At 57.8% G+C, this 25,668-nt stretch overlaps 1 protein-coding gene across 1 annotated transcript in view; it reads right to left on the bottom strand.

Annotated features, from left to right (window-relative positions):
* Positions 1–21,988, bottom strand: part of CHD5 (chromodomain helicase DNA binding protein 5) — a 65,745-nt gene extending 43,757 nt beyond the window's left edge. The window contains exons 1-5 of the mRNA XM_068985744.1: positions 21,910–21,988; positions 11,701–11,828; positions 3,681–3,860; positions 898–1,016; positions 90–328 (exon numbers count right to left, since the gene is read on the bottom strand). Coding sequence (XP_068841845.1) covers positions 90–328; positions 898–1,016; positions 3,681–3,860; positions 11,701–11,828; positions 21,910–21,988 — 745 coding nt within the window. The remainder of the gene's footprint in view (positions 1–89; positions 329–897; positions 1,017–3,680; positions 3,861–11,700; positions 11,829–21,909) is intronic.
* Positions 21,989–25,668: the final 3,680 nt, after the last annotated feature.

The raw sequence follows: 25,668 nt of genomic DNA, 5'->3' as shown, positions 1-25,668 counted from the left end.
GACCGGCCCAGCTGTCCCAGCCGCCCCAAGCTATAGGGTCCGGGGGACCTCAGACAGCAGGACTGGGTGCCACCCACCCGCAGCCATACCCTTGCCCTCTTTGGTCTTGGCCTTGCGGATGGGCACAGGCTGGGGTGCCTGCTGGGGGCTGATAGCCAGGGGAGGCGCGATGGTGACCGTCTCCACGGCCGCAGCCACTGCTGCTGCAGCCGCTGCCGCCGAGCTGCCCTTGAAGGGGTTGTTGGCACTGAATTCCCGCCACTTGGCACCCAGGACAGTCATCATCTTTGACATGGGGATCTTCGGGTTCTTCTTGGCGATGAGCGGTCTGCACAGGGGTGGGAGGAGGCAGAGGGTGAGGGCAGCCCCATGGAGGGGACAAGACCCCCATGTGACTCCTGAAGGGCCCACTCATCTTCTCCCACATTTGGAATATGTGGCAAACTGGGAAAAGTGGGCTGAATGGAGGGCCAAGGAAGAGGATCAAGCCAGAGAGAGCCGTCCACCCTCAACACCCCTGATTTCCTATTTACAGGGCTGGTCACCTTCTAGTTGGGTTTCCAGACCCGGTAAGACCAAAGGCCCAGAGGCAGGGGCCTCCAGCAGGACCCTAGGGGTCCAGTTCCATTTCTTCTAGAGCTGAGAGTGGCCACGGGGGTTTAAGACCTCGGGACTGATTGGCGCCATGGTTCCTGGGGGCAGGACCAGCAAGGGAGGGCAGGACCATCTGTGGAAGTGGAAGGTCCTGTCCCTCCTGCCAGCTCTGCCCAGGGTCAATGTCAGCCCGACACTCCCCCCACCCCAGGAGCCCAGGACCCTATCCCTCTGGCTCCCCACTCGGTTCCCCCAAAAAGGCCATCTCCGTGGGTGCCCAGCCATGGTGGCCCCGAGGCCCACCTGAGGAACTGGCTGAAGGCTTTGTAGTTGGTCAGCGTGTGGTAGTCGGCCTCGGAGAACAGGTAGTCCACATCGTCCAGACCCCACTCGGCCATGAGCTGCCCCGAGGACTTGGGCTCCTACAGACACAGGGGCCGGAGATGGAATCAAAGGTGGGGGTCCTTCTAACCTGCACCCCCATCCCTGGGGCCCCACCCAGGAGGCCTGGGAAAAGCCGGGGTGATCATGTCTGCAACGTGCAACTTAACAAGAGCAGTTCACACCCCAAACTGAAAATATCCTAGAGCACTCCAGGCTGCCAGTCCCTTGAGCAGTAGGAATGGCTCAGATGCCAGCTTATGAGGGGGTGCAGGACCATGTATCTGGGGGGAAGCCATGTGCATGCCCAGGGTAGGAATAAGTACAGGACTCACTCTCTCTGCCCCAGGCTGTCACCTTGGGGTGATACAGTCACACTTGGACCTCATAAAAGGACAGGCTGCTGCTGGGTTCTGGGGCCAGGAAGGTGTGCCCTGGCCAGAGCAGAGCATGGAGCAGTGGTCCAGCTGGGGGCAGAGCCCAGAGAGGGGCCCTCAGCGACTGCTTCACATTGGGAGCAGAGGCACAGGGAGGTGTGTGAATTCCCAAGGGAACAGAGATGGCCAGCCCGGGCATCAGGTCACCAAGCAGACCCGGGATGGCTAGGATGGGGGACAGCAGGTAGTGCTGACTACGAGATTAGAACCTGCCAATCAGACTCAAGTACCAATCCTGGTTCTGCCACATAGTGTCAGTGAGAAGTGAACAAGCTAACTTCACCTCTCTGTGCCTCAGCTTCCCCATCTGTAAAATGGCGGTGAAAGCACCTACCTCATGGGAGGGAAGGAGTTAGCAGAGGTCCTTGGAACAGTGCCCTCACTCAGATTCCCCAACTTGTTCTAGGCAGCCCAGCCCCACCCACCAATCCATTCCACCAATCAGCACATACCACTCCCAGGCTGCATCTTTGGTCCAGGTGCGCATGTGACTTAACCAGTCCAGGCAAGGGCAGCCCTAGGTCTCCTATAAGGAAAACTAGGAGACAGGCCAGCTTCCCCTCCTGCTGGACGGGACAATGGGAGTCCAAGAAACCCTGAGCTGCTGTTACACTCGTTCTCAGCCCTGAGGATGCCTGGCCTGAACCCAGAACTGACCCCACAAAGGCAAAGAAACAGGGCCCTGGATCACACCATCGGGTCCCCCAAACTGGAGTCCCCTTACCTCGCAGCTCTTGGGGCTGCTGAGGGCTGTCTGCTCCAGCAAGAGAAGGCCATCCAGAACACACAGTCTCCCTCAGCCCCAAGGGACCCGCTTCCTGGCCTGCAGATCTCTGTGATGGTTCAGAGATCCTCCCATGTGGGATCTCCTCCCTGGGCCGACCTGCCCCTGACACACAGTCATTCCTGGAGGCATATCAGGCCTCTGCTCCCACCAGGAAGCAGAGCAACAAGTGAGCAAGCAATGGCATCACTCCAGGATCACCCTGAATCGCTCCCATAAGTTCATCTTCCAAAGCTGTCAGCCTCTCAGCTGTTATCAGTCACAGATGACTCACAACACGCCAGCCAGCTAATGAGCTTCCCCCTGAGTGTCAGGGCACCACGGGCACTTCCCAACTTCAGTGGCTGACAGTCACCACCTCTGCCTCACCCATCAGCCACTGTACTAATATTTACAGAGTGCTAATCTGCAGATCTGCAGCCAGCCCAAACGGAACCTCGGGGAGAGATGGACGGAAGCAGGAGACACCCGGGTATGCTGCTGTCACCTACCCCTGCCCACCTTACCCTCAGTCCGCCCCCGCTCCATGGAGTGGCCTTGAGATTTCCGGAGCCTTGGCTCAGTCACATTGCTCCCCACATTCATGTTCACGAGGAAGAGGCTTCTGCCCCTGGGGAGAGCTGTAGGCCCATCGCTACAGCTCCCCTGGCTCACGCTCCTTGGGACACTCTCCTAGACACCCACGCGGGCAGAATTTCAGAACACGTGCTAAGTAAATCCCCCTTCTACAGTAAGCAGAGCTGTCCAGCTGCTGCTGCTTTTTTTTCTTTCTTTCTCTTTTTAAATTTTTGGTTGTACCATGTTCAGTCCCTGAGTCAGGAAGATCCCCTGGGGAAGGGCATGGCAATCCAGTCCAGTATTCTTTCATGCAGAATCGTACAGACAGAGGAGCCTAGTGTCCTACGGTCCCTAGAGTCACGGAGAGTTGGACATGACTGAGCATGCACACACGCAATATATGGGATCTTAGTTCCCCAACTAGGGATGGAGCCCATACCCCCTGCATTCCAAGTGCAGAGTCTTAGCCACTGGACCACCAGGGAAGTCCCGCAGCTGCTGCTTCTTGGCAAAAGCTCCATTTGTTCTATTTTCCCAAACTGTTCCGAGCGAGAGGCTCCGGACACCAAGCTTGAGTTCAGACCATCACTCCCCTCGGAAACAGCTCTGCGCTAGGCCAGGCAAAACAACGGACATCAGCAAAAGGCTGCCTGACTTCCTCCCTCAACTCTTAATGGTCATCCCATTGTTATTTCTGATGTGTCTGGAAGACTTGTAGATACAGTATTTCTCACAAACTCGTGTCCAACTTTTCCACATGTGCACATGGATACACTCACACCCCCAGACCCATCTGCCCCTACACCCACTGGTGGAAAAGAAGGCTCTTCACGAAGGGGCTCTGGTGTCAGAAGGCAGAGAGCTGGCAGCAGGGGCTCAGCCCCCCTCCTGAGTACCCCCCACCCCCAGCCAGGCCTCAGTGTTACCTTGAGGCACCCATCTTCATTATCATCCTCCTCATCATCTTTCTTTTTCCGTTTAGCTTTTTTCTCCTTCTTGTCCTTGAGTTTTTTCTTCTTCTTTTTATTCGGGGAGTAGTCACTGCCTTCACTCTCCGACTTCTCTTCCAGATCCTCTTCATTTTCCGACAGCTCGTCATTGCTCCCCTGGAAGAGAAAGGGGGGTGGTGAGGACAAACAAGGGCCCCCAGTCCTAGGCAGCAGTCCTGCCCTGCAAGTGGCCTCCTGGAAGAGTCAGTCAGCCCATGCTTTCTGGATCAGTCTCAGCCACCAGATCACCAAAGCTCCAATCACCTGGAACCAGTATGGGGCAAGGGTCTCATCCTCGACATGACAAACGGTGCCGTGCAGGTGAGTGAAGGTATCGTGTGAAGCCAGGCTTCACCCTCACAATGCACAAGCGCAGGGCAGCTGTTTGGACGGCCCCAGAGTGAGGTCCAGGCTCTGCCTCAGGTTTCTGTGGACTCGGATTGTAACACAAGTGTCAGGGATGACACTTGGACACACAGAGGATGTGATGCCCAGAGCCAAAAAAACAAAATGCAGGCTAGGCTGGAGAAGGGCCCCTGGCTTCTGCCCCGGACCCCACCTCCGCACCACTCTGCTTATCTTTGCATCCTATGGAACTGTTTGTGTCAAGTGAAACCTGTGGTTAACATACAGCGCACGTGCTCAGTGCTCAGTCACTTCAGTCGTGTCCAACTCTTTGCGACCCTATGGACCGTAGCCCACCAGGCTCCTCTGTCCATGGGATTCTCCAGGCAAGAATACTGGACTGGTTTGCCACGCCCTTCTCCAGGGGATCTTCCTGACCTGGGGATTGAACCTACATCTTCTGTGTCTCCTGCAGATGGATTCTTTACCCACTGAGCCGCCAAGGAAGTCATCCCAGTCTTATCTGCATGTGGGCTCTCCAGGAGCTGCTAAGGCACAAGCCCACCTTCCCCACGGCCCTCATCCTGGCTGCTTCATCTCAATATGAGACAAGGTAATTTAGGCAGCTCTTAAGCTTGGCTTCCTTGATTTAGTTTCCCATCTGTACAGGCAGAAAATGGCTCATATATATGGAGATAAGGGTGTTTACAGACAGAGCATCCCCTATTAGAAAGTCACTGTCCCTCTGAGAAAGCTGTGTATTTCGGGTTTTGAAGATGCAAGTGGGCTGAGGAGGCCCCTTCAAGCCAGGGCCTGCAGGAGAGGCTGGACACAGATGCTCCAAGGAAGATGATGTTTGGCATTGTCATGCTGGTGGTTTACTCTCTCTTCAAGGTGAGCAAAGAGAGGCACAGTAGAGATGAAGAGAGAACTAGGGAGATGAAGGATGTGAGAAGAAGGAAAGGAGAATGCGGGAAGGAAGCAAAAGAGGAAATGGAGAGGGAGGAGGAAAGAGGGGACGAGGGAGAGGAGGGAAGGTGGGGGAGGGAAGGAGCAGATGGAAGAGGAGCCGAGCAGACAGAGGGCAGTAAGGACAGTGGGTCTGTCTGTCCAAGCCAACTGCTGCCCTGTCCAGCCATGTTTACAGTCGGAGCATCTCTTTCCAGGAGGGAGGTTCTCCCTGAGGTACATCTGGGGAAGGACCCACCTATGGGGTTCCTGCACTTCCTGATGCTTCTGCTTGCTCAGCTCACTCTCTGCCTAGGCCGGCTCCCTGCTTCCAAACCTTTTATGCTCATTAAGCTGCTGAGTCAGTGTGCTAGCTGGTGGCTGACAGGCAGCAGGGCCTGGGCCTTTCCAGAACTCAAGTGTTTCCCAGAATATTGACTCGGTCGGCCACACTGGGCCCCAGGGGCAGTGAACCGGTCCTGGCAGCCGCCAGAGCCTACCCAGGACAGGACAGCCTCACACGCAATCCTGTTCTCAGCGATCATAGCCACAGCTCCCAGCTCTGCCTCTGTCTGGGGAGGCAGAGGTCACACAGTGATGTCCATTTCCTCTGAGGGTGTAGAGTTCGGCCAGCTTGGAAAGAGCACCCTTCGGAAGACCTGAGAGACAGGGCCTACACCCCAGAGAAGGTAAGGATGGGAAGAGGCAGCCACCACCAGCTTCAGCACCGCGGACAGGGCTGTGGGGCCTGACAAGGGAGGGGCTTGGGGCTGGCTCTCACCCGCCCACAGACCAGATCAGGGATGAGACAGGTGGACCCATGACAGGTTCTGGGGCTCCCTTGAGAGGCTTCAGGACAGAAGCTGTCTCTGAGCTATGAAATCCTTGCTAACCAGGAAACTGGGCAAGTCACTGCAACACCCTGACCTCAGTCTCCTCATCTATGAAATGGGGATGCTATAAATGGCAGTAAGAGGAACAAAGGAGGTCCTGTGAGAGAGAGCTTTAAATATTTTGAAATAGGGGAGACTCAAGTACCCACAATGCCCCCAGTTCTGCTTGGAAGTCGAAGATGCGACCAGGACCACAAGCTGGAGGACCCAACCAGCCTCATCTCCCTCGTTTCTGCAAATGCAGACTGGATTAAAGTCAAGTGCATGGACAACGCCTGCAGCTGGACAACAATTACAGTGTAGCTGAGGCTTCCCTGGTGGCTTAGCAGTAAAGAATTTGCCTGCCAACGCAGGAGACACACAGGAGACATGCATTCAATCCCTGGGTCAGGAAGAGGCAACCCTTCCTTCAACTCTTCAACTGGAGGAGGAAATGGCAACCCATTCCAGTATTCTTCCTTGGAGAATCCCCATGGACAAAGGAGCCCGGTGAGCTACAGTCCACGGCGTCACAGAGAGTCAGACACGACTGAGCACACATGTGCGTGCACACACACACACACACACACACACACACACACACACACACACAGGCAACAAGAAGGGGCTGTTGTGGCTGCATCTGTGGGGTTTTTCCTGAGCATCTGCTGGGAGCCGGATCCCAGGCTACCACATCCCAAGTGCAGGAGCAGTGAGAGGTGGCCGGCGCAGCTCTGAAGGCAGGGCCCAGATGGAGCTAGAGGGAGGAAGAGGCAGGGAAGGCCCCTCCGGCAGACACTCTGTGTGTGCACAGTCCAGGAGGCGCAGGCCTGGCAGAGGGCCCCAAGCTGGGCACTGCCAGGAGGGTTGGTCCAGCAGCCACTCTGATCTAAGTGGGGCAGCAGGAGGGCAAAGTTCCTTCTAGAGGAATGAGCTGGAGTCACACTGGGCATGTCAGTGGCCCCAATCACCCACTAGGGTGACAACGATGGCAGCCTCCTATTTCACAGAATGGGGAGACCTTTCATCACCCCGTCTACCTGCATTGAGGAAAGCTGGCCGGAAAGAAGAGGTGGTTCCCCAATTTTCCAACTCCCCATCCATTCCCTAATCTCCTCTGTGCCCTTCCTTCTCCCCCCACCAAAATGAGGCTCACCTTGCCTGGTCCATCCCTATCTGTACCCCAATCTCATCCAAGCCCTCTTGCTCACACAGCCAGGAGCAGGGGGGTTGGTGGCTGGTGGGATGCAGGACAGGGCTTTGGGAATGAGTTTCCTGCTGGTGCAATAATTCTGTACCCACAGCACCTCTCTGCATCCATCAAGACCAGGGCCTCCTTTCTCTGTGCTTTGTTTTTCCAAAATCTTCCCTTGCAGACAAAGGAGCAAAAGGAAGGGCAGCACATGGTTCTGAAAACAACTGGAAGAGGGGTCACCTATCAGCAGGACCCGGAGGGATGCAGAGCAGCCAGTGGCCAGAAGGGCAGGAAGGACCAAACACTAGGAGGAGACCAGCCATACGGCATCTTGAAACTTTTGGGGGTGGTGCAGGCCAAGCCACATTCACAAGGGAGGTACAGGCACAGGACAAAATCCCTGAAAAAATTCCCTAAAGCAACCTCAGCCCCAAGCCACACCTAGGCTCTGAACATCAGGACTCATCAGGCTGTGACCTTGGCGCTGTCCTCTGGGCTGCAGCTGCCCCAGGCGTGACTACAGGGGACACCCCTGATGGCTGAAGAACTCAAGTAAACTTGGAGTCCCAACAGAATCCATGTGCAAAGCTGCCTTAGATATTACTCCCAAGTTGGGCGTGTAAGGACTTGGGGGTAGGCAGGAGGGGTCTCTGCCCTGAGCCTCAGGCCCACAGAAGGCACAGTAAGCCACCAATGCAGGCCCTGGGGATCCCTAGCAGGCAGCCAGTGTCCACCCTTCCCCCCTGCAGCTCTGCAGATGTCGTTCCATCCAGGCCTTCCATCTCCCTCTCCCTTCCTTCTATGCCTGAGCTTGGCACACACCACATCTCTTAAAAAGGAGGCATTTCAACTCAAAAGGAGGGACTCGGAGAGTCGGTCATTCTCAAATTGAGGTCCTTCAAAATTGAGAGGGAAAAAGAAAGAATGAAATATGAGCCTTCCCATTCACGAGTGTTATAAACAGTTATAATTTAGCACTGAATAATTGGTTGCTATGGTAACCGCTGCAGTACAGGTTGAAATCATCTCTCCCTCCTGCGCTGGGTCTGACAAGGAGCTTCATCTACATATGCTCAGGTTCCGGCCGAAGCCCGGTTATTTTATGTAAATCAGAATTCACGACTCCCTGCCTGTCCCTCCACCCAGCCCCCGCCAAAAGCCTGCTGCTGCATGGGTTCCACCACCCGGGGGGGCCCTCTGCTCCCTCCACCCATGGTCTTGGGTTGAGGCCACCTGGATGGAGATGAAAAGGAGCAAAGGGGTGACATTCCCCCACCCACATCATGAGAACTCGGATCTGCAGGAGGGTGGAGGAGCGGGCAGTGGGCACATGGCGGCCAAGATCCCTCTCTCCAGAGGCAGTGTGTTTAGATCTCGGAAATCTGACAGCTGCCAAGCCAGGCTCTCAGCGGTGCGGTGGTGGGGGGCAGGGGGCAGCAATGGTCCGAGGGCCACATTGGGGGCCTGCCTGGCACTGCCCAGCTCCTGCAGCCCTCCAGTCTCCCCTGGCCTCCATCCCCTCTGAGATCTGGAATTGCATCTCGGTGCAGAGGAGAGCGGGTGAGGAAGTGAGAGGAGGGAGGAGAGGATGAGGGAGAGGGCAGAAGGACGATGAGGTGGGCGGGGAAGAAATGCAGAGGAGGGAAGAGGAGGCCAGGGAAGAGGTAGTGAGAGATGAGTCCCTCACAGAGGCCAAGTTCCAGCCACAGGAGTGAGAGCTGGGCTCAGAGACAAAAGCAAAACCCTGTGTCCAGGTAGGGCCGGAGAAAGGAGACGAGAGACCTGGGTGATCAGGGTGATCCCAGCACGAGGATGGCAGGCACCAGCCCTCCTGTCCTCAGAAGCCACCAGCCCCTCTCCCCTGGTCGCAGGCCCCTCACCCAGCCCCCGCCTCACCACCGCCAAGACTCTGCCCACATCCTGCCTCCCTCCTGACCAGGGCCTCGGGGAGGGGCCTGCTGTACCGGTATCCAGAAAGGCCAGAGAAAGCTCACCCCCACCTGGAGCAGGGAAGGGAGGCCACAGGCCCCTGGGGCTCCCCTTCATGGGCCTTCATCACCATTTGGGAACCGGGCAGAGGCCCAGCCTGAGGCCTGAGACCAAGGGCCAGATGGAACAGCCCACGCTGGCCCAGCCTCCCTCCCTGTCCCAGGAAAGGAGCTGAAAGAGAGAAATCGCTGAGGACCTGGAGAAGGAGGCGCCTGTGCTCAGCCCCAGGACCCAGAATCCCCCTCCACCCGCATCCAGGGAGACCCGGGTCTGGGGAGTGAGCCCAGTGGCCGCAGCAGATCCAGATTTCGCAGCTCGACCAGGAAGTCAACCCCTGGATCCCAGGGCCCCACCAGCCCCACACCATCTATTCTCTACTCCCAACAAGGACAGACCTGCAGGCCAGGGTGGGGAGAGGAGCTGCACAGGTCCCCCATTGCAGGGGCCCGGTCCATTGCACCTCCCTGATGGCGAGCCTCCAGGCAGGGGTCCCCCTCTTCCTCTCTCCTGCCTCCACTTCCCCTCCTGGATAATGGGGACAGGACGCTTCAGCTCACAGACCTTCCCACACGCAGCCCTGGGTTTAGGGGTGGGGTGTCCTGGGAGGGGACAGACCTGTCTGTCTGGGAGCACAGGATGCCAGGAGCGGGCAGTGCGGACAAAACTGAGGTGCAACAGTGATGAAGAGCAGAGTGTTGGAGAGGAGTGGCGCTGGGCCCGGCGGAGACTCAGGCCCCTCCAGGGGCAGAATGGGCAGTTTATATGCGCCCGAGGAGACAAACAGCCTGCCAAGGCCGCAGAGGGCAGGGAGAGGCTCGGGGACAGCCTAGGCCAGGAGCCTGGACAGGGCAGCTGTCCTATGGGGGCCCCCCAGAAGCGAGGACAACAGCTCAGCGGGCAGTCCCGGGGAGGATGCTGACCCCAAGCTCTGGGGACAGCACAGACAGGACATACCTGTAAGGCTCCAGCTGGGAGGTGGGGCCGACCCCTCCCTGCCCCAGTCCCTGAGCTCCTGATAGGCCAGCCCCAGCTGACCACCACGAGAACCCGGGGGCGTGGTCCAGGGCAGGCCCCATCCTCCAGACACTTGTAGGGTAACATTCTGGATGTCCCCAAGGCTACTGGCCTTCCCCATGGCACTGGTCACATGAAGGCTCCCTCCCGGCCCACATCTGATTTGCCCCCCCAACAAGGGGCTGGGGGCAAAATGATGACCACCCCCTCTTACTGCAGACACAGAAGTGAGGCTCAGACAGGTGCAGACAGTGGCCTGGGAAGATCTGGGGAAGAATCCCACCCAGCATGGCCTGCCCGCCATCACAGGCCCTTTGTCTTCAGGCGTCTCCTTCTCCCCACTCCCTGCATCATCTTCAAGGACCCTCCACAGCGAAGTCATAACACTCCCCCACCTGCACAAAGCCTTGCAAGGGACAAGCCAAAGGCCCACAGTGGCCTTTGAGGCACATCAGAGAGTTCCAGGAGGCTCCACACACACAAGCACATTGCTACTCTGCCCCCAGGGTCACCAAGCCCATTAACACCTCCCCCACAGCCTCCCCTGCAAGGCTGGACCAGGAGGGTCTCCTCTGGACAGGGGAGGTGAGAAAGCCAAAGAACCGACAGCGCTTCCCCATCAAAAACCCCACAGGCCAGGGGAGGACCAGGCTGGGGGGACAGGCTGCTGGACGTCCCTGGGGCCAGATCTCAGCCATGTCGCCATGACCCTGGGCAAGTTCATCTCTTGAGCCTCCTCTGTAAACCAAGGTGCACACCACCCCCTCCCTGTAAGACTACCCAGAGGATGGGGTGACTCCAAGGAGCAGTGGCTGCTCCCACGTGGTGGGAGACAGGAGTCCCCACGTTGCCCTAGGATCATCCCCTCTGAGTGCGAGGGGCTTTAAGCTACAAGTCGACTCCAGGTTGCCCCTCTGCCAGGAGGTGATGATCATCTGACCCCGATTCCCAAGGTTGATATTGAGGATAAAGTGATTCTGTGTGGAGTGTTCTGGAAATGTGCACTCAGATTACTTGGAGGAGACCCATCCCATACTCAGGTCTCCTCATTCTTCTCCCACTTTGATCATGTCCATCAGGACCCCAAGTCACAACAGGTTGGATGCAGCAAACCCAAGGGACAGATGCCTGCCAGCGGTGGCAGAAGGTGCTGCCCAGGGCACCAAGGAAGTGGACACGGAGGCAGTGGACACAGGTGCAAGCAAGAGAAAGGGCCCTTCAGTGAAGAGGTGCAAGCACCGGGGACCCCGTGTTGTCACGGCCCAGGACAGCCACCAAGGGGGAAAGAATAAACACCCCAGAACACTCTGATTAAGAAGACAGCACACTTGGGAACTCCCTGGCGGGCCAGTGGTTAGGACTCTGCGCTTTCACTGCCGAGGGCCAGGGTTCAATCCCTGGTTGAGGAACGACATGAGATCTGTCTCGGGCAGGTATCAGTGGGCACTGCTCACAGCAGATGCCCATTTTGGTGTTCTCACACAAGTTCGGTTCTCAGGACACACCCTCCCTCTCTGGAAGGTCCTGGGAGTCCAGGTCTTTCTCAGGCCCAGGAGGAGCAGCCAAGCCCCGCAAGATCCCCGGCCCTGCTCACCTCTTTCTTCTTCCTCTTCCCTTTGGACCTGTTCTCCTTGAGCTTCTTGGACTTTTTCTTCTTGGGGAGGCTCACGGGCTCCTCCGGGAAAAAGTCATCGAAGCCTTCAAGGCCACCATCTTCTTCTTCTGGAGGAATAAGAAGCGAGAGGGAGTGACTCTGCTGCCTTTAGGGAGATTCACTCCCCAACCCAGGAACAGAGCGAGAGGTGGGGCCGCTGGACAGCAACCTCCTCTGCCATCCAACTGTCCCAGGCCAGGGCCACCCACCCCTCCCTGCTCCCACTTAAAGCCCACCCCGTCTCCCTCCATCTAGTTCCCCTGCCCCAACCCCTCAGAGTCATCCCCAGCCCCTCGGGCCGTGTCACACCACTCCACTTCTCTGGGCCTTTCCTCCTGTCATCTGTAAAATCAGACAATAACCATCTTCCTTGCTACAACAGTGCTCCAGAAACTGAAACAAAAACGACTAACTTTGGTAACTAACAAGCCAGGCTCCTCGGAAAGAAAGCAGTTCCACAGAGTCAGAAAGCCATCTCCAGCTGGCACAGGGAGGGTCAGGGCCTACCTCTGCCCTCCAGAGGCCTACAGCGGGGCCAGGAGACAGCTCATGAGTGCAGGTAACATCACCCTAGGTGATGCCAGGTGTGCTGTGGGACAAGTGCCTGGGAGTTTGGAGGAGAGACCAGCGGGGCAGATGCCAGGACTCCCTTTAATAGGGACTTGAAGGCCATGCTGCCCCGCCACCCGGCCTAGTCCCCAACTGCACCCACGCAGGCCCATCCCCGTCACGTGGACCCGGACACGCACAGCGGGGTGCCAAACACACTCCACTGGGTGCTCCAGACAGCGTGACAGTCCCCAGAGAGAGGTGCGTTTTCTAGAAACCGCCTGCCTTTCCTGAATTCCTAGCACTTTCCTCCAGCCGAAAGTCCAGGTGAGCAGACAAGTATGTCACGTGGGCATCTCTGTGCTTCTCGCCACCCCCCAAAGGGAGCCTGTGGCCGGGGTCTAACTCCCACCCAGGACGTCAGGGGGATAAAGAGTATGACCCCTGAGTTCTGTGGGGGTGGGGAATGGGAGGGTCCTCTTGGGGGCAAATGGCAGCAAGACAACACAGGAAGAACAAACACCCAGAGACATCCCTGCTGGTGCAGTGGATAAGACTTTGAGCTCCCAATGCAGGAGGCCCAGGTTCAACCCCTAGTCAGAGAACTGGATCCCACATGCCACAACTAGGAGTTCACATTCCTCAACTTAAGATCCCATGTGCTAAGTCACATCGGTCATGTCCAAATCTTTGCGACCCCATGGACTGTAGCCCACCAGGCTCCTCTGTCCATGGGGTTCTCTAGGAAAGAATACTGGAGTGGGTTGCCATGCCCTTTTCCAGGGGATCTTCCTGACCCAGGGATCAAACCCTCATCTCTTATGTCCCCCGCATTGGCAGGCAAGTTCTTTATCACTAGCGCCACCTGGGAAACCCAAAGATTCCCCCATGCTGCAGCAAAGATCCAAGATCCCACGTACTGCAATTATGATACAGTGCAACCAAATAAAGAATTTTTTAAGTATATAAAATGCTATTAAAAAAAAAAAAACACCTAGAGGAGAGCTATATCTGTCCTTCTGGGATGAAGGAAGATTCCAGAATGAGCCAGTAGAACCTCCAAAGGGTCCACACCAAAGGGGCTTCAAGAAAGCCAGTCCCCCACACCAGCAGCTTGACCCCCACCCCCACCCTCACGGCCCACGTGCACAGGCGGGGGCACAGAGAGAAGCACCAGGGGGTGGGGACAGGACAGGGAGTCTCAGCCTCAGGCTGGCCTCTGAGAGGGACCCCACTGTGAGACTGACACTCTGGGAGACTCTGAGGAAGGCAAGACATGCCAGGGCCACCCAGGGGACTTTCCTCTGGGAAATGGACCGAGTGTCCTCGACGAATCAAGTTTAAATAACAGGGCCCCACCAGGACACCTTTTAGAGCAAAACATCCTGGCTGCTGAATGTGTCAGACCCACAGATGTTTGGACACACGTCTGCACCTTGGACACCCCCAACATCCCCCCCATCCTCCACAGGGGTCTACTCCAGGGCCTGGGGGCTTCCCAGGTGGCACTGGTGGTAAAGAAGACAATGCAGGAGGCATAATAGATGTGGGTTCGATCTCTGGGTTCAGGAAGATCCCCTGGAGGAGGGCATGGCAACCCATTCCAGCATTCTTGCCTGGAGAATCCCATGGACAGAGGAGCCTGGCGGCTACAGTCCAGAGAATCACAAAGAGTCAGGCACGACTGAAGCGACTTAGCACACAGGCAGGGGCCTGAGACACCTGACCCCCACAGTCACCAGTGGGGAGGGGGAAGGTACCCCTCGTCACACTCTGGATATAGCTAGAGGGCTCTGGTGACTCTGGCGGCCCAGTGAATGCCCCTCCCACCCCTATGCCCTGGAGGGCCATCTCCCACTCATTCTACTCCCTCCCTAGGGAAGGTAGGGGCTGCACCACTGACTGGGCACCACTCTGCACCAGGTTCTCCTCCAGGGTAGCCAGGGGCCTATGGCCTGACAGCCCCCACCCTACATCTTGCACAGCAGAGGTTGGTCCACTGGAGCAGGCGGCAGGGCACGCCCGAGTCCCAGTCCCTCCCCATCCTGCCAGGTGAACACAGACATGGAGAGAGCCAACTCCAGGCAGGTGAGGGAGCTGCCATGGAAGAAGGAGTGACCTGACAGTGGGCTGAGTGCTGGCCATCCCCAGGAGGCCAGCTCAGGGGTCCTGACCAGCAGAGGGGGGGGGCAGTGACAAGGACCCTGTGGAAGGCACAGCTGCTGTGGCTGGCACAACGGCCAGGCAGTGAGGGTGGGCCCAAAGCTGGGATTCACGTGGGCAGGCTTTGAGAGGAGCCGGGCAGAGGAGGCAGGAGCCAATCCCATCTTGTCCCCTGGACCCTGATGTGGGAGGGGCAAGGATTCTTGTGCCAGTTGGAAAGGTGCATGGGCACTCCCAGAGCCATTCAAGAGTGGAGGGCTCTGGGGAACAACGACATGGCTGGCTGGGAGCCAGGTTGGGGATCCGATGCCCATCCACGCCTGCCCACTCCCCCACCCACCTCCACCTCCCCTGGAGCTGCAAAGAGACCGCCTGGGCAGAGCCACCCCCACACCCTGGCAATGCCCAGCACAGTTATGTAACAGGCTCAGCTGATGCAATCAGGAGGGGGCCTCTCCCTCCTGCCTCCAGCCTCCTCCCCACATCCCCCATCCCCTCAGCAGGGCAATCCCCCAGACTGGGGAGGCCAGCCCAGCACACAGTCACAGACTGACCAGCCGGCAGGCACAGACAAGGGGATGTGCAGGTGGCTGCAGGAGATTCAAGAAGAAAGCGGGGATCGCCCATGGGCAGTGCCCCATCCTGCCTGGGAACTGGGTAGGGGCACCTCGAGCCTTAAGAGGATAAGGCCTCAGGCCCTCTGCCCCTGGACAGACCCCTCCCTCCATTTTCAGGAGACCTTACAGCCCAGGGCCATCTGCCTGGTTAAATCCCTCCTCTGGGAAAGTTCCAGACTGGCACACGATGAAGAGGACCCCATGCTGCCCACCCGCACTGTCTTCTCCCACACGGCTTCTGGTAGCCCTGAGGACCCCCAGGGCTGACCTTCTGTGACAGTGCTCCCACAAACCCCCATAATTCCCGCCCAGCCCTGCCCCCTCCTCCGTCTTCTGAGTTTCCAGAACCGGACCTGAGGAGTCATATCCAAGCAACCCTTCCTGGTGCCCCTCCCAGAGCCCAGCCCTGCATCCCCTCTCCAGGGCATCCAGCCAGTGCTAACATGGGAGCCCGCAGGCCCTGGGGTGAGGGCACCGAGGAGAAGCAGCCTCAGGACTCCTCATCCTGCCGCCTCCCAGCTCCGCTCAGCTCCCAGCTCTGCCTGGCTGCCCCACACAGCCCTTCCAGGCTGCCTGGCAGTGTCCTCCTGCACCAACCTGCCCCTCCAGGGCCCCAGGCTCCATGGATCCCAGACGGGCTATAATTAGGACCCATTTGCCCTGTTCTGTCTCCCAGGCCTGGGGAGGGGGCAGAGGAGGCTGCTTCAGAGACAAGACAGGGGGACAGGCGGGGGACCCTGAACACAGGTGCCTTCTGTGGCTTTTCCCCGAGTTTATCCCCAGCCCCTCACCAATTCCCTGCACACATGGGCTTAGCCCTGAGGGAGCCCAAGGCTGCTCAACAGGCTGCAGCCCAGGCAAGGGGCATGGACCCTTCCCAGAGAAACACCTTACAATAAACAGCGGATCTACCTACCGCCTGCACCAGGCTCAAAGCAGGTAGCGTATGTTTGTTTCTAGGACTTCATCTACTCCACACAGCAACCCGGGGAGACAGTATTACCCTCATTTGCAGATGAGGAAATAGGCTCCAAGGATCTCATCACTTGCCCACTTCTCAGTCTCACAGCCGGCAGGTGGCAGAGCCAGGATAGAACTCTGGTTGGTGGTCCCCACACCTGCCCCTCCCTCCAGGTGTAGGACCCCCCCAGAACTCAGCCCTTCCCTGCACTTACTTAACAGGCATTTAAACAGCATTGCCCCTGTGCCACACGTGGATGTGCCCTAGGGACGCTGAGGTGACTGAGGCTGGCCCCTGGTCTGGAAGGTCATCTGGGCTCCCTCGGAGTGGGGGTGGTCTGGGCTAGTCCACCCCAAGTCCCCATGCTCTGCCCATCCCCTGCCCCCGTCCTCTGGGGAGGGGTAGCAGCAGAGCCCAGAGGGGCCTGGGAAAGAGGGCAGCCCCCCAGGCAACTTAGCAAACACAAGGTGATCAGAGCAGAAGAAAAATATGATTGTGAAAGGAAGTTAGGTCATCTGATTCCAGGCAGCTGATGGATCTGGGGAGGCGGAGCCAGGAGCCAGATCAAGAGCTCCATCACGGAGGTCCAGAAGAGTGAGCAAATGTCAGTGATGGGGACCCAGCTCAACGTCCACCCTCCCCTCCAGAGCCTGGGGAGAGGGGCTCCTTCCGTTCCCCCAGGCAGGAAACAAGACCACCTGGTGACCAGGAGGAGGGACAGGGGAGCACAGGCTTCAAACCACCACCCCTGCCTGGTGGGGTGGCCCCCAGTCCCTTCTCCCCCTGAGCTCACATCTTCATCCTTATAATGGGCCGAGTCCTGGGAATTCCCTGGTGGTCCGGTGGTTAGGATTCCACACCTCCACTGCCAAAGGCACGGGTGTGATCCCTGGTTGGGCAACTAATCCTCCAAGCTGAGTGATGTGGCCAAAAATAAATAAATAAAAATTAAAAAACAAATGGGCCAAGCACTGCCCTTCTCACAGGATGAGGAACTAGAAACTGAGATGCAACTGATGTGCTTGGCAATGGCAGGTGGGGCCCAGGGCCTCAGGGAGGTTAGGATGGCAGGAACTGAAGGACTTGGGGGTTCAGGCATCGCTGGGCCAGGGGTTCTTAGGACTACTCTAGGGCCAACCAAGGAGGGGCCACCAAGACTAAGGTCCCCATCAGTCCTTGAAGTGCCCCCACACCATGGACCTCCACAGATAATGGCAGGGGCAGGAGGGGGGGCAGTACTTCTGCCCAGGAGAGGATTAATAATTTATTTATGACATTTAACAAAACCCAGACATCACCTCATTGGCGTCTCATCAAAGAGTCAGTCCTGAGCACCACAGGCAGGCAGCAGGAGCGGGGAACAGGGCAGGCTTTTACCCTAAGGGACTGGGGCCCGGAAAGAGTGAGGAGGGAGGAGGGTGAGGGCCCAGAGCACTGCCGGGGAGGAGGAGGAAAGAGAGGCAGGAGGGAGGGGATGGGGAGAGAGCCCTGGAGGGCCAGGGACACAAGAGGGAAGGAGAGGGACAGCCAGACAGAGAGGAGCAAAGACTCAGGGAAGACAGACTCGGAAAACGGACAAAGGGGCAAACGGGAGGGCGAGGCGAGAAGACAAACGGGGAGAAGGGAATAAGGACAGAGCCAAAGGCAGAAAGTCTCCAAGTTCGACCTGCAAAACCCCCAGACGGTCAGACACTACAGTATGTTCAGTACTTGGCTCAGAGAAGGCATGCGAGAAATCTGTCTTGGGTGCGTGAGTGGATGGATGGACAGATGATGGATGGATAGACAGATAGATGAGCAGATGAATGGACCAATGGATGGATAGATGGACTGGACAGATAAATAAATGGATGGGTGGATAGATGGATGGATGGATGAATTCAGTTCAGTTCAGTCACTCAGTGATGTCCAATTCTTTGTGACCCCATGGACTGCAGCACACCAGGAGGATGGATGGATGGATGAATGGATAAATGGATGGATGGAGACTGGGTTGGATGGATGGATGGATGATGAGTGGGTACAATGGCTAGCCAGTGGGTAGTGGGTGTATATGGTCAGTTGGTTAGTTTTGTGGCTGGATGGGTAGATGTTCGGAGGGTACATACATGGGTGGTTGGATGAACAAGGGGGTGGGTGATTGAATGAACTGATGAAATAATAGATCAGCTGGGAATGAGGGGAGTCTCTCACAGGCCAACCCACTGGGCAAAGTGTGCTGATCACTGTGCCCCCCTCCTCTCAGCACAACATATTAAATATGACCAGGCTCTCACCATTTCCCCAGTGGCGGGGGAATGGGTTAAGAAAATATAGACCTTTGGGAAACATGGTGCTCTCTCCCTCTTGGTCCCTCTGCCCACAGAAGCCTAGATGGGGCCCAGTCCTGTGGGTCCACAGGCCAGTCAAGTGCCAGAGTGGTCCCACTACCCAGCCAGGAGAGAAGCTGGGCTCACCAGCTCTAGGAAATCCACCCCCCCCCCCCGACTGTGTGGGATGGAAGGGTTGGGCCTACCAGGCGGGGACTTCTGAAGAAAAGGCCTGGAGTGCCAAGCCCTCTTCTCCCTTCCTCCCTACCTCCCTCCAGCCCCTCAAGCCCAGGCTCCCTGCCCCCAGCTTACCAGATGAGGGTGCATGTCTCGGAAGCATTTCCTTGGGGAAGGCAGGCCAACTGCCCCCCTTGGATGGTGCTATAAGCCACACTTTACGGGCACCTATCATGTGCTGGGCACTGTGACCTACATGTTCCACGTGCACCATCTCACCAGTCCTCATAATAACCCCTCTATGAGGTAGCTGGTGTCACAGTCCCATTCCACAATTGGGGACACTGAGGCAGAGGGACCAGGTGTCCTGCCCAGGGTCAGGCCGTGAACAAGCAGCAGGGGCAGAGCCACTGACTCTCTCGAGCCCTCTCGTGGACCAGCCCTCTGAATCCCCAAGAAACCTGGCAGCCAGGGTCCCTGCGCCCAAGAAGCAGGCACCCTGCCCTCCTCCTCCTCCAAGCCGCCCTCCTCCCTCCTCCTCACCCACTGGCCTCAAAGCCAGAGAGCTGGCCTGGGCAAATCTAGGTGGCAAGAACACTGCTGAGGAGGGTGGGAGACAGGCGGAGTGAGGAAAGTAGATGTGACAAGTACTGAGCCCACCACAGCAGATTGAAAACTTGGAGTGACAGCTCCTAGTACACCGGCTCCTCCACCAGCAAACTGCCACATGCAGGACCCACCCCTGCAGGCCAGGGTCACCAGCTCAGGTTGAGGGTTGCAGAGAGGCTGAAGTGGAGGACAGGGGCCTGGGCGGCCAGCTCTCCAGGAGAGATACGAGGCCTAGGCTGAGGCTGTCATCATATCCAGAGCTCAGGGTGACCCAGGGACCCCCCAGCCCTCAGACCCCAAGACTGTGCCCCTCTCTCCAGCACCCACAGTGCCAGGCCCAGTAGGTGGTCACAGGGTCAACCTCAAGAGGGGAAGCCCACTGATACAAGTCAGCTGATGAAAATATTCCAGGGAAATACTGTCAAGAAAATGAAGCATTAAAATGGGCCTGGGAATGAGAGAGGCGGGCCTACACTCAGCCAGGAGCTGGAGACCTGAGTAGCAGGAAGGATGTGGTCGTGAGCTGGGGAATATTGGGTCTGGCAGAGGTCACGGTCAATGTTCAGGGCAGGATGGAGCCTGGGGAGTTCCAGAAGACTCTAGAAGGCTAATACGTGAGCAAGAAGGTGGGAAGTGACAATGGGGGTGGAGTAGAACAGGGGTTTTGCAATCGGTTCACACCAGTGGGCTGGGGTCTGCTTTGTGGCTGCTGAGTGGAGTGTGGTCAGTGAGGACTGGTTAGGAGGCTTTGCAGTCCCCAGGTAGAGGGGACAGTGGCTGGGACCAGGGACACAGAGAAGGGCTAGGAGCTCAGAAAGGCTCAGGACACGCTCTGAAGGTGTCTCCCTGGTGTCAAGCACCTGGTCTTGTGGAAGGCAGGGTAATCTCTGTTTGGCAGGGCTTTGAGGGGCTTCCTAGAGACCCTAGGGCCAACCCTACCCCCCACACCTGCCTGGAGCAATGGATGCAAGCAGGAGAGAGACAAGGTGGCGGGCAGGTGACTCTGGCTGAGGCCCAAGCCCTCTGGCCCTAAAGGAGTGAGCTGGGTGCCCATCGGCCTGGGGGCACTTCCCTGGCCTTCTCCTCTCCCCACTCTCGAAGCCCTGACACAACCAGAGAGATTCAAAGTGTATAGGACAGGGAAACAGAGGACCCCATCAGGAGGTTGATGAAGTCCTAGAAATAAACCTATTCAGGTACTCTCAGCTGTCCACTGCCCCCATCAATCAGTGCCACAAAGGGCCACGCCCTGAGTGCCATGCCCCGAGGAAGGCAGTAACCAGCTTTCCCTAAGCTAGCTTCCTGGGTGAAAAACAGCCCTGGGTTTCAGTGCCTGTGCTGGGCCTCTGTGTTCCCTTCCAGGAAATGGGCCTAATTCCCTGGACCCCAGGATGTAAGAGTCAACTTTGTCCAAGCATCTCCACCCATGTGGGGCCATCTCACCCCCAATCCCCTCACCCCAGCAGGCCCTTTGCAAACCTGGCCAAACTATCTGAGCAGGGTGAAGCCCCAGTCACCATGTTAAAGGAAGCAAACAAGTGGGGGAGGGTGAGGAGGCCCCCCCAGTGGGCGTGGCCACCTGATGGGAATCCCCTCTAGGAAGAGACAGAACTGCCACCTGGATCCTCCCCTTCTCACCTCCTGCACGCAGGAGTTGAGGTGCCAATGTGCAGGATACTCTCGCCCCTGGAGAAAGGGCTCCAGGGGCCAAACATCACACTCAAGGGCGAGGGAGGGCTCCCGCAGTTCCCACAAGTTTCCTGGGAGGCCAGAAGGGCCGTGACTTGGTGTGGGGACGCTGAGATGTGACAGAGTCCTCTGGAAGGGAACGAAGACGGCCGGTCCACAGTGTGAGGCCCTGCCCAGCTGTGCCGTGAGGGGAACGTCCCAAACACACGGTGAACAGTTAAGTAAGGAATGATCCTGCAAGGTTGCCCCTGACGCACAAACCCTGGTTTCTACTGAATTCTGGAGAGGGATGGCAAAGGCTGGGGCGGTGGCCCTGGGAGTCAGGCCCGGAGCCAAAGCAGGGTGGGCTGGGAACGCCAATAGGCGGGCGACCGCGGGCTGGAGACGCCGGCCGGCGCTAGGGCGCGCCAGGACGACGCCGGCGGCCCGGGCAAAGTGCTGGGGAGCGGCGGTCGCGGCACCCGGCGGCCGGGAACCGGGAGCGGAGTCCGAGCCCGGGCGCCTCAGCCTGGAGCCTTCGTGGGCCCGGAGGGAAGTCACCCCTGCCCGGGCACTCGCCCGGTCCCCTAGTCCGTCCCGTCCTCCTCCCGCTCCGGGCCCCACCCAGCCCACCCAGGAACCGAGATAGGCCAGGTCCCGGTATCTGGTCCCGCCAGCGCCCGCCGGTCCCCGCGAGGGCAAGGGTGCGCGGCACGGAGCGAGAGCGCGGGGTTCGCGGCTCCAGCAGCCGAGCGCGATTCCCGCCCCCTTCAAGGGCACGCGGGCTGACCCCCGCGGCTCCGAGCCCCCGCCCCGCTTCCGGCGCCCGGCGCAGGCCCCCGGCGGTCCTCCGCCCGCGCCGTGGCCAGGGTGGCCCCGATAGCACCCGCCCTTGGCGGCCCGCGCGCCGCACCCCGGCGCTCGCCCAGCCCCGCGCCCTTGGCCGCGCGGCGCCAGCAGGGCGGGAGCGCAGCCCGCAGCCCGGCGCCTCCTCCCGCGCGCCGCCAGCGCCGCCCGCGAGGTCCAGCCCCCGGGCCCAGCCGGTCCCCGCGCCCCCCGCCGCCCTGGCCCGGAGCGCAGCCGGCGCCCCGCTCACCTGACATCTCGTCCTCGTTCTCCATCTCGTCCGCGAACAGCCGCGGCAGCTCCTCCTCGGTGCCCAGCGGGCCCCGCATGCCCGGCACGGGGGGGAGGGGAGGTGGGCGCCCCCCCTCCCGCCGGGCGCGGTGCCAGCCTTAACCCGTGCGCTGCCGGACGGGCGCGCGCGGCGGGCGAGGCGGCCTCGGCGAGAAGATGGCGGCCGCCTGCCCCCCCTACCCCCCCAAACCTCCACCCGCCCGTCTCGACCCCCTTCTTCTCGGCCGCCTTCGCGCAGATCCCCGCAAAGCCCAGACTGCTCCGCCCACCGCGCCCCGAAGCCCGAGTCCCGCAGCCGGCCGAGGTGGCGGCGGCAGAGCCGGCGGCACGGCGGGGGGGAGGCACACATGCCCGGATTGTGACGTCCAGTCTGGTTGCTGTGGCAACCCCATCCCATCGTTCCGGCAGCGCGACTAGTTAACAGCAGAGAACAAGTTGGGGGGACTAGTCCGGAGCCTCCGGGTGCGGGGTGGGGGACCCGGCACTCCGGCAGGGGGAGCCGTCGAGGCGCCCGCGCGCCTGGGGACCCGACGGCCAAGCGGGCAGCTGGGACTCGGGCGGGCCGGGCCCAGTGGAGGGAAGGGCCGGCCCGCGCGTACCCGCGGCGGGGCCCGCTGCCACCGCCGCCCCCGCCCGAGATGGGTCCCCAAGCGCGCAGGGGCAGGGTCCTTGGAGCAGCGGGCACCGAGCTTCCTCACTGCTCACAAGCGCCCAGCCCCTGGTTGCCTCGCACCGAACCAAACACGCTTCTATAACCCCCTTTCCAAAGAACATTCGAAGGAAACAGCGTTCCGCACTTGGGGAAGGGCCGCTCTGGAGACAGCGGGTCTGATTCCTCCAGAAAAATCTGCAGGCTGGCTCCTCCCTCACTCCACCGCACCGGGCTCCCACCGCCCACGTATCCCCTCCCAAAACGCCCCTCCTGGCCGGTCCGCTTTAAATATATCCAGCCCCTCGGGGGTGAGGTGGAACCGCGTTCTCTGTGCCCAAAACTCCCGCTCAGAAGCGACACCTGTCGCGGAGTGGGAAGGAACCGCGCCACCAGTCCTCGGTTGTTAAAGGTGAAGATGGAGGCCAAAGCCCTCGGGAGCAAGACTGGAATTTTAAATAAGCGCTGCCAGTCTCGGCTGCAGCGAGTCTTAATGCTACTCTAAGAACGCAAAAGTTTCAGCGAAGGACAGGCTGGCCAGCTTTCTAATCTTGGAAGAACCCGGAACCCTCACCTCACTGCCTGGGGCCAGACATCTCTGGAGGAACCCACTGGAGACCCAGTGGCGCCAGGGACCCACAGGAACCACCTGACTCGGGAAGCCCAAAGCAGCTATGAGACGGTCTCCTCTCTGGCATCCACCTCTCTGGTCTTGGCTGAACACCTGCTTCCTCCAGTTGGATAGACACCAGTACCCATGCCACACTGGCATCACCAGGCAGGCTCACCCTTCCTGGGGCTTTTGAGGAGCCCCAGTGCAAGACCTCCTGAGGAAGTGGCCTGAAGATGATAGATGGCACAAGCAAGGCTGGAAAGATGTGTCCCACATTTCTCCTCTCCCTTCCCATCTAATGGATTTCCAGTAAGCCTCAAGCCAAAGCTCCTCTTCATTCACTCCTGGGCAAGGACAGGTCTATCCAGCCTCCTGGACAAAGTGCAGAGAGCTGGGAATACCATCTCCTGAACTGCTTTTAAACCACATTAGGAGAGATGTTGAATCCACCCTGGGCAGGCACCTTGCCAGGGTCAAGGGACAGGCAGGGAGGAAGCGGGCTAAGAAAGCAACGGCCCCTCCTGGTCTCCTGAAGCTGTATTTCACCTCCTGGGCACCTAGCTGAGGGAGCCTCAATCACAGATGCCTCAGCAGGCCTGCATTTTCCCCAGCAAGGCTGCCTTCCTCTTCCCAGACCTCCTGTCTTCCTGAAAATTAACCATCCAGGAGAAAACCCTAAAACTGCCCACCCTTGCAGCACGAGCTGCCCCCAGCCCTTCCCAGATGGAGGAATTAGGTCAGGGCACCTCCACAGGTCCCCTGTCCCACTGTAGAGAAGCTGGGACCTACAGTATTTCCCGTCACCAGAAAGCCCCTCACCACACAGGAACCATTAACTGTGGCTCCAGTTCCCAAGATGACGTTGAGAAAGTCAGATATCTTTCAACCAAGAAGAGTTCCAGCTGCTTAATTTGGCAAATCAGAGTCGAGATGTTCATCAGTCATCATCCTCCACCGTTAACTAGAGCAGCCCTTTCTGTTACTTGAGAAAAACCTGCACAGCAAAGATCCAGCGCAACCAAAAAAAAAAAAAAAGACTCTACTGGCTCTGTCCAAGGTTACCAACCAAACGCCATGGTACTGCCAAATCTGATTGTCTTGTCAGGGACCCACCTCCTAGGGGTGTGCCCCCTCACAGGAAAGGGTCAGCACAGGACCCTACATACAGCCTTGAAAAGTCTGGGGGCAAGTCAGAAGACAGGCCAGGCAGCAAAAGGGAGACAAAAGCAGACTGCCAAAGCCAGTTTCCAGGCTCCCCTGAGCCTATCAGTGGCTGGAGGACCATTATCAACTTACGGGAGTGCTGCTCACCTTCCAAGAAACCAAGTGAGTCCTAAAAATGCTGAGGTCTAAATGCCCCATTAATTTCGACCAATTGTCTTAAATAAGTATTTGACATGATCACTGTCCCACTTTCTCCATGTCTGTGACACGTTTCTGAGCACCACAGTGCTAGGCACCACTGATTAGCTGGAACTGATCTATTTTAACACAAGTCTCCTCCTGAAATGCTGCAAGGATGACATGACTCAGAAAAGCACACCTTCACCACTGAAGGAGTCACGGGTTGGGGTGGGGGGGGGGGGTGGTCCACAGGGGCCTTTGAAAGGAAAACAAAGTTAAACCTTTAGTTAACAGCTGGTATTGATCAAGCCAAGTGTGAAGTGGAGTTGGAGTCAGCTGAGAACAAGACTGTACCAACTTCCTACTTCACTACCTGCACGAACTTAAATCTCAGCTTCAAACTCTCCATGACCTAATCTTTTCCTGTGCCTTGATCAGGCAGGTGAGTCATGAGGCAAGACAGATCAAAAGAAAATTGGTCTAAAATGTGGCCCAGGCCCAGCTGGTATAATGGGTGCCAAGTAATTCAAGTTCACATCACATCCATCAGAAAAAGTCATGTGTTTGCCAAGGTATTTCTCTGGCTCTGGGTCTGAAGAAATTCTACATGGAGAGTTTGGTTATAGTACTCTCCAGAACCTGAGGCACAGCAAAGTAAGGTAAAGAAAGAGGGAAGAAAATACACATGTTCTTATCAAACTTAATGAAGTTCAAGGTCATTGCTGGTACAGCAGGACAACCAATTTTTTTGTTGCTAAACAGATTGACATGCAGTCCTTAAAAAAAAAAGATCCTTGCACAATAATAGTAGCCATGTGTTAGCCACTTTAGTATGCAATCAGAAGTCAAAATATGAGTTAAAAAAGGCACAGAAAACCCAATCAGTTTCAATTTTATTACAAATTTTAAATCCTGGGAATAGTTTAAAATAGTTTAAAAGAAAAAACATATATACTAATTTCAGCCCAGGGATAATTTTTTACAATGAAACTATAATGGAACATCAGTGCAACAAACAAGTACAATTTGCAAACCCAAGTCACAACCTTGTTAACAAAATTAATAATCATAGTAAGGGACAGTACCAAAAAGCTTCAGTTAAATTTGAAAGA

This window comes from Capricornis sumatraensis, chromosome 14, assembly GCF_032405125.1.
Source record: "Capricornis sumatraensis isolate serow.1 chromosome 14, serow.2, whole genome shotgun sequence".
NCBI lineage: Eukaryota > Metazoa > Chordata > Mammalia > Artiodactyla > Bovidae > Capricornis > Capricornis sumatraensis.
This window is presented reverse-complemented; position numbering and strand designations above follow the sequence as displayed.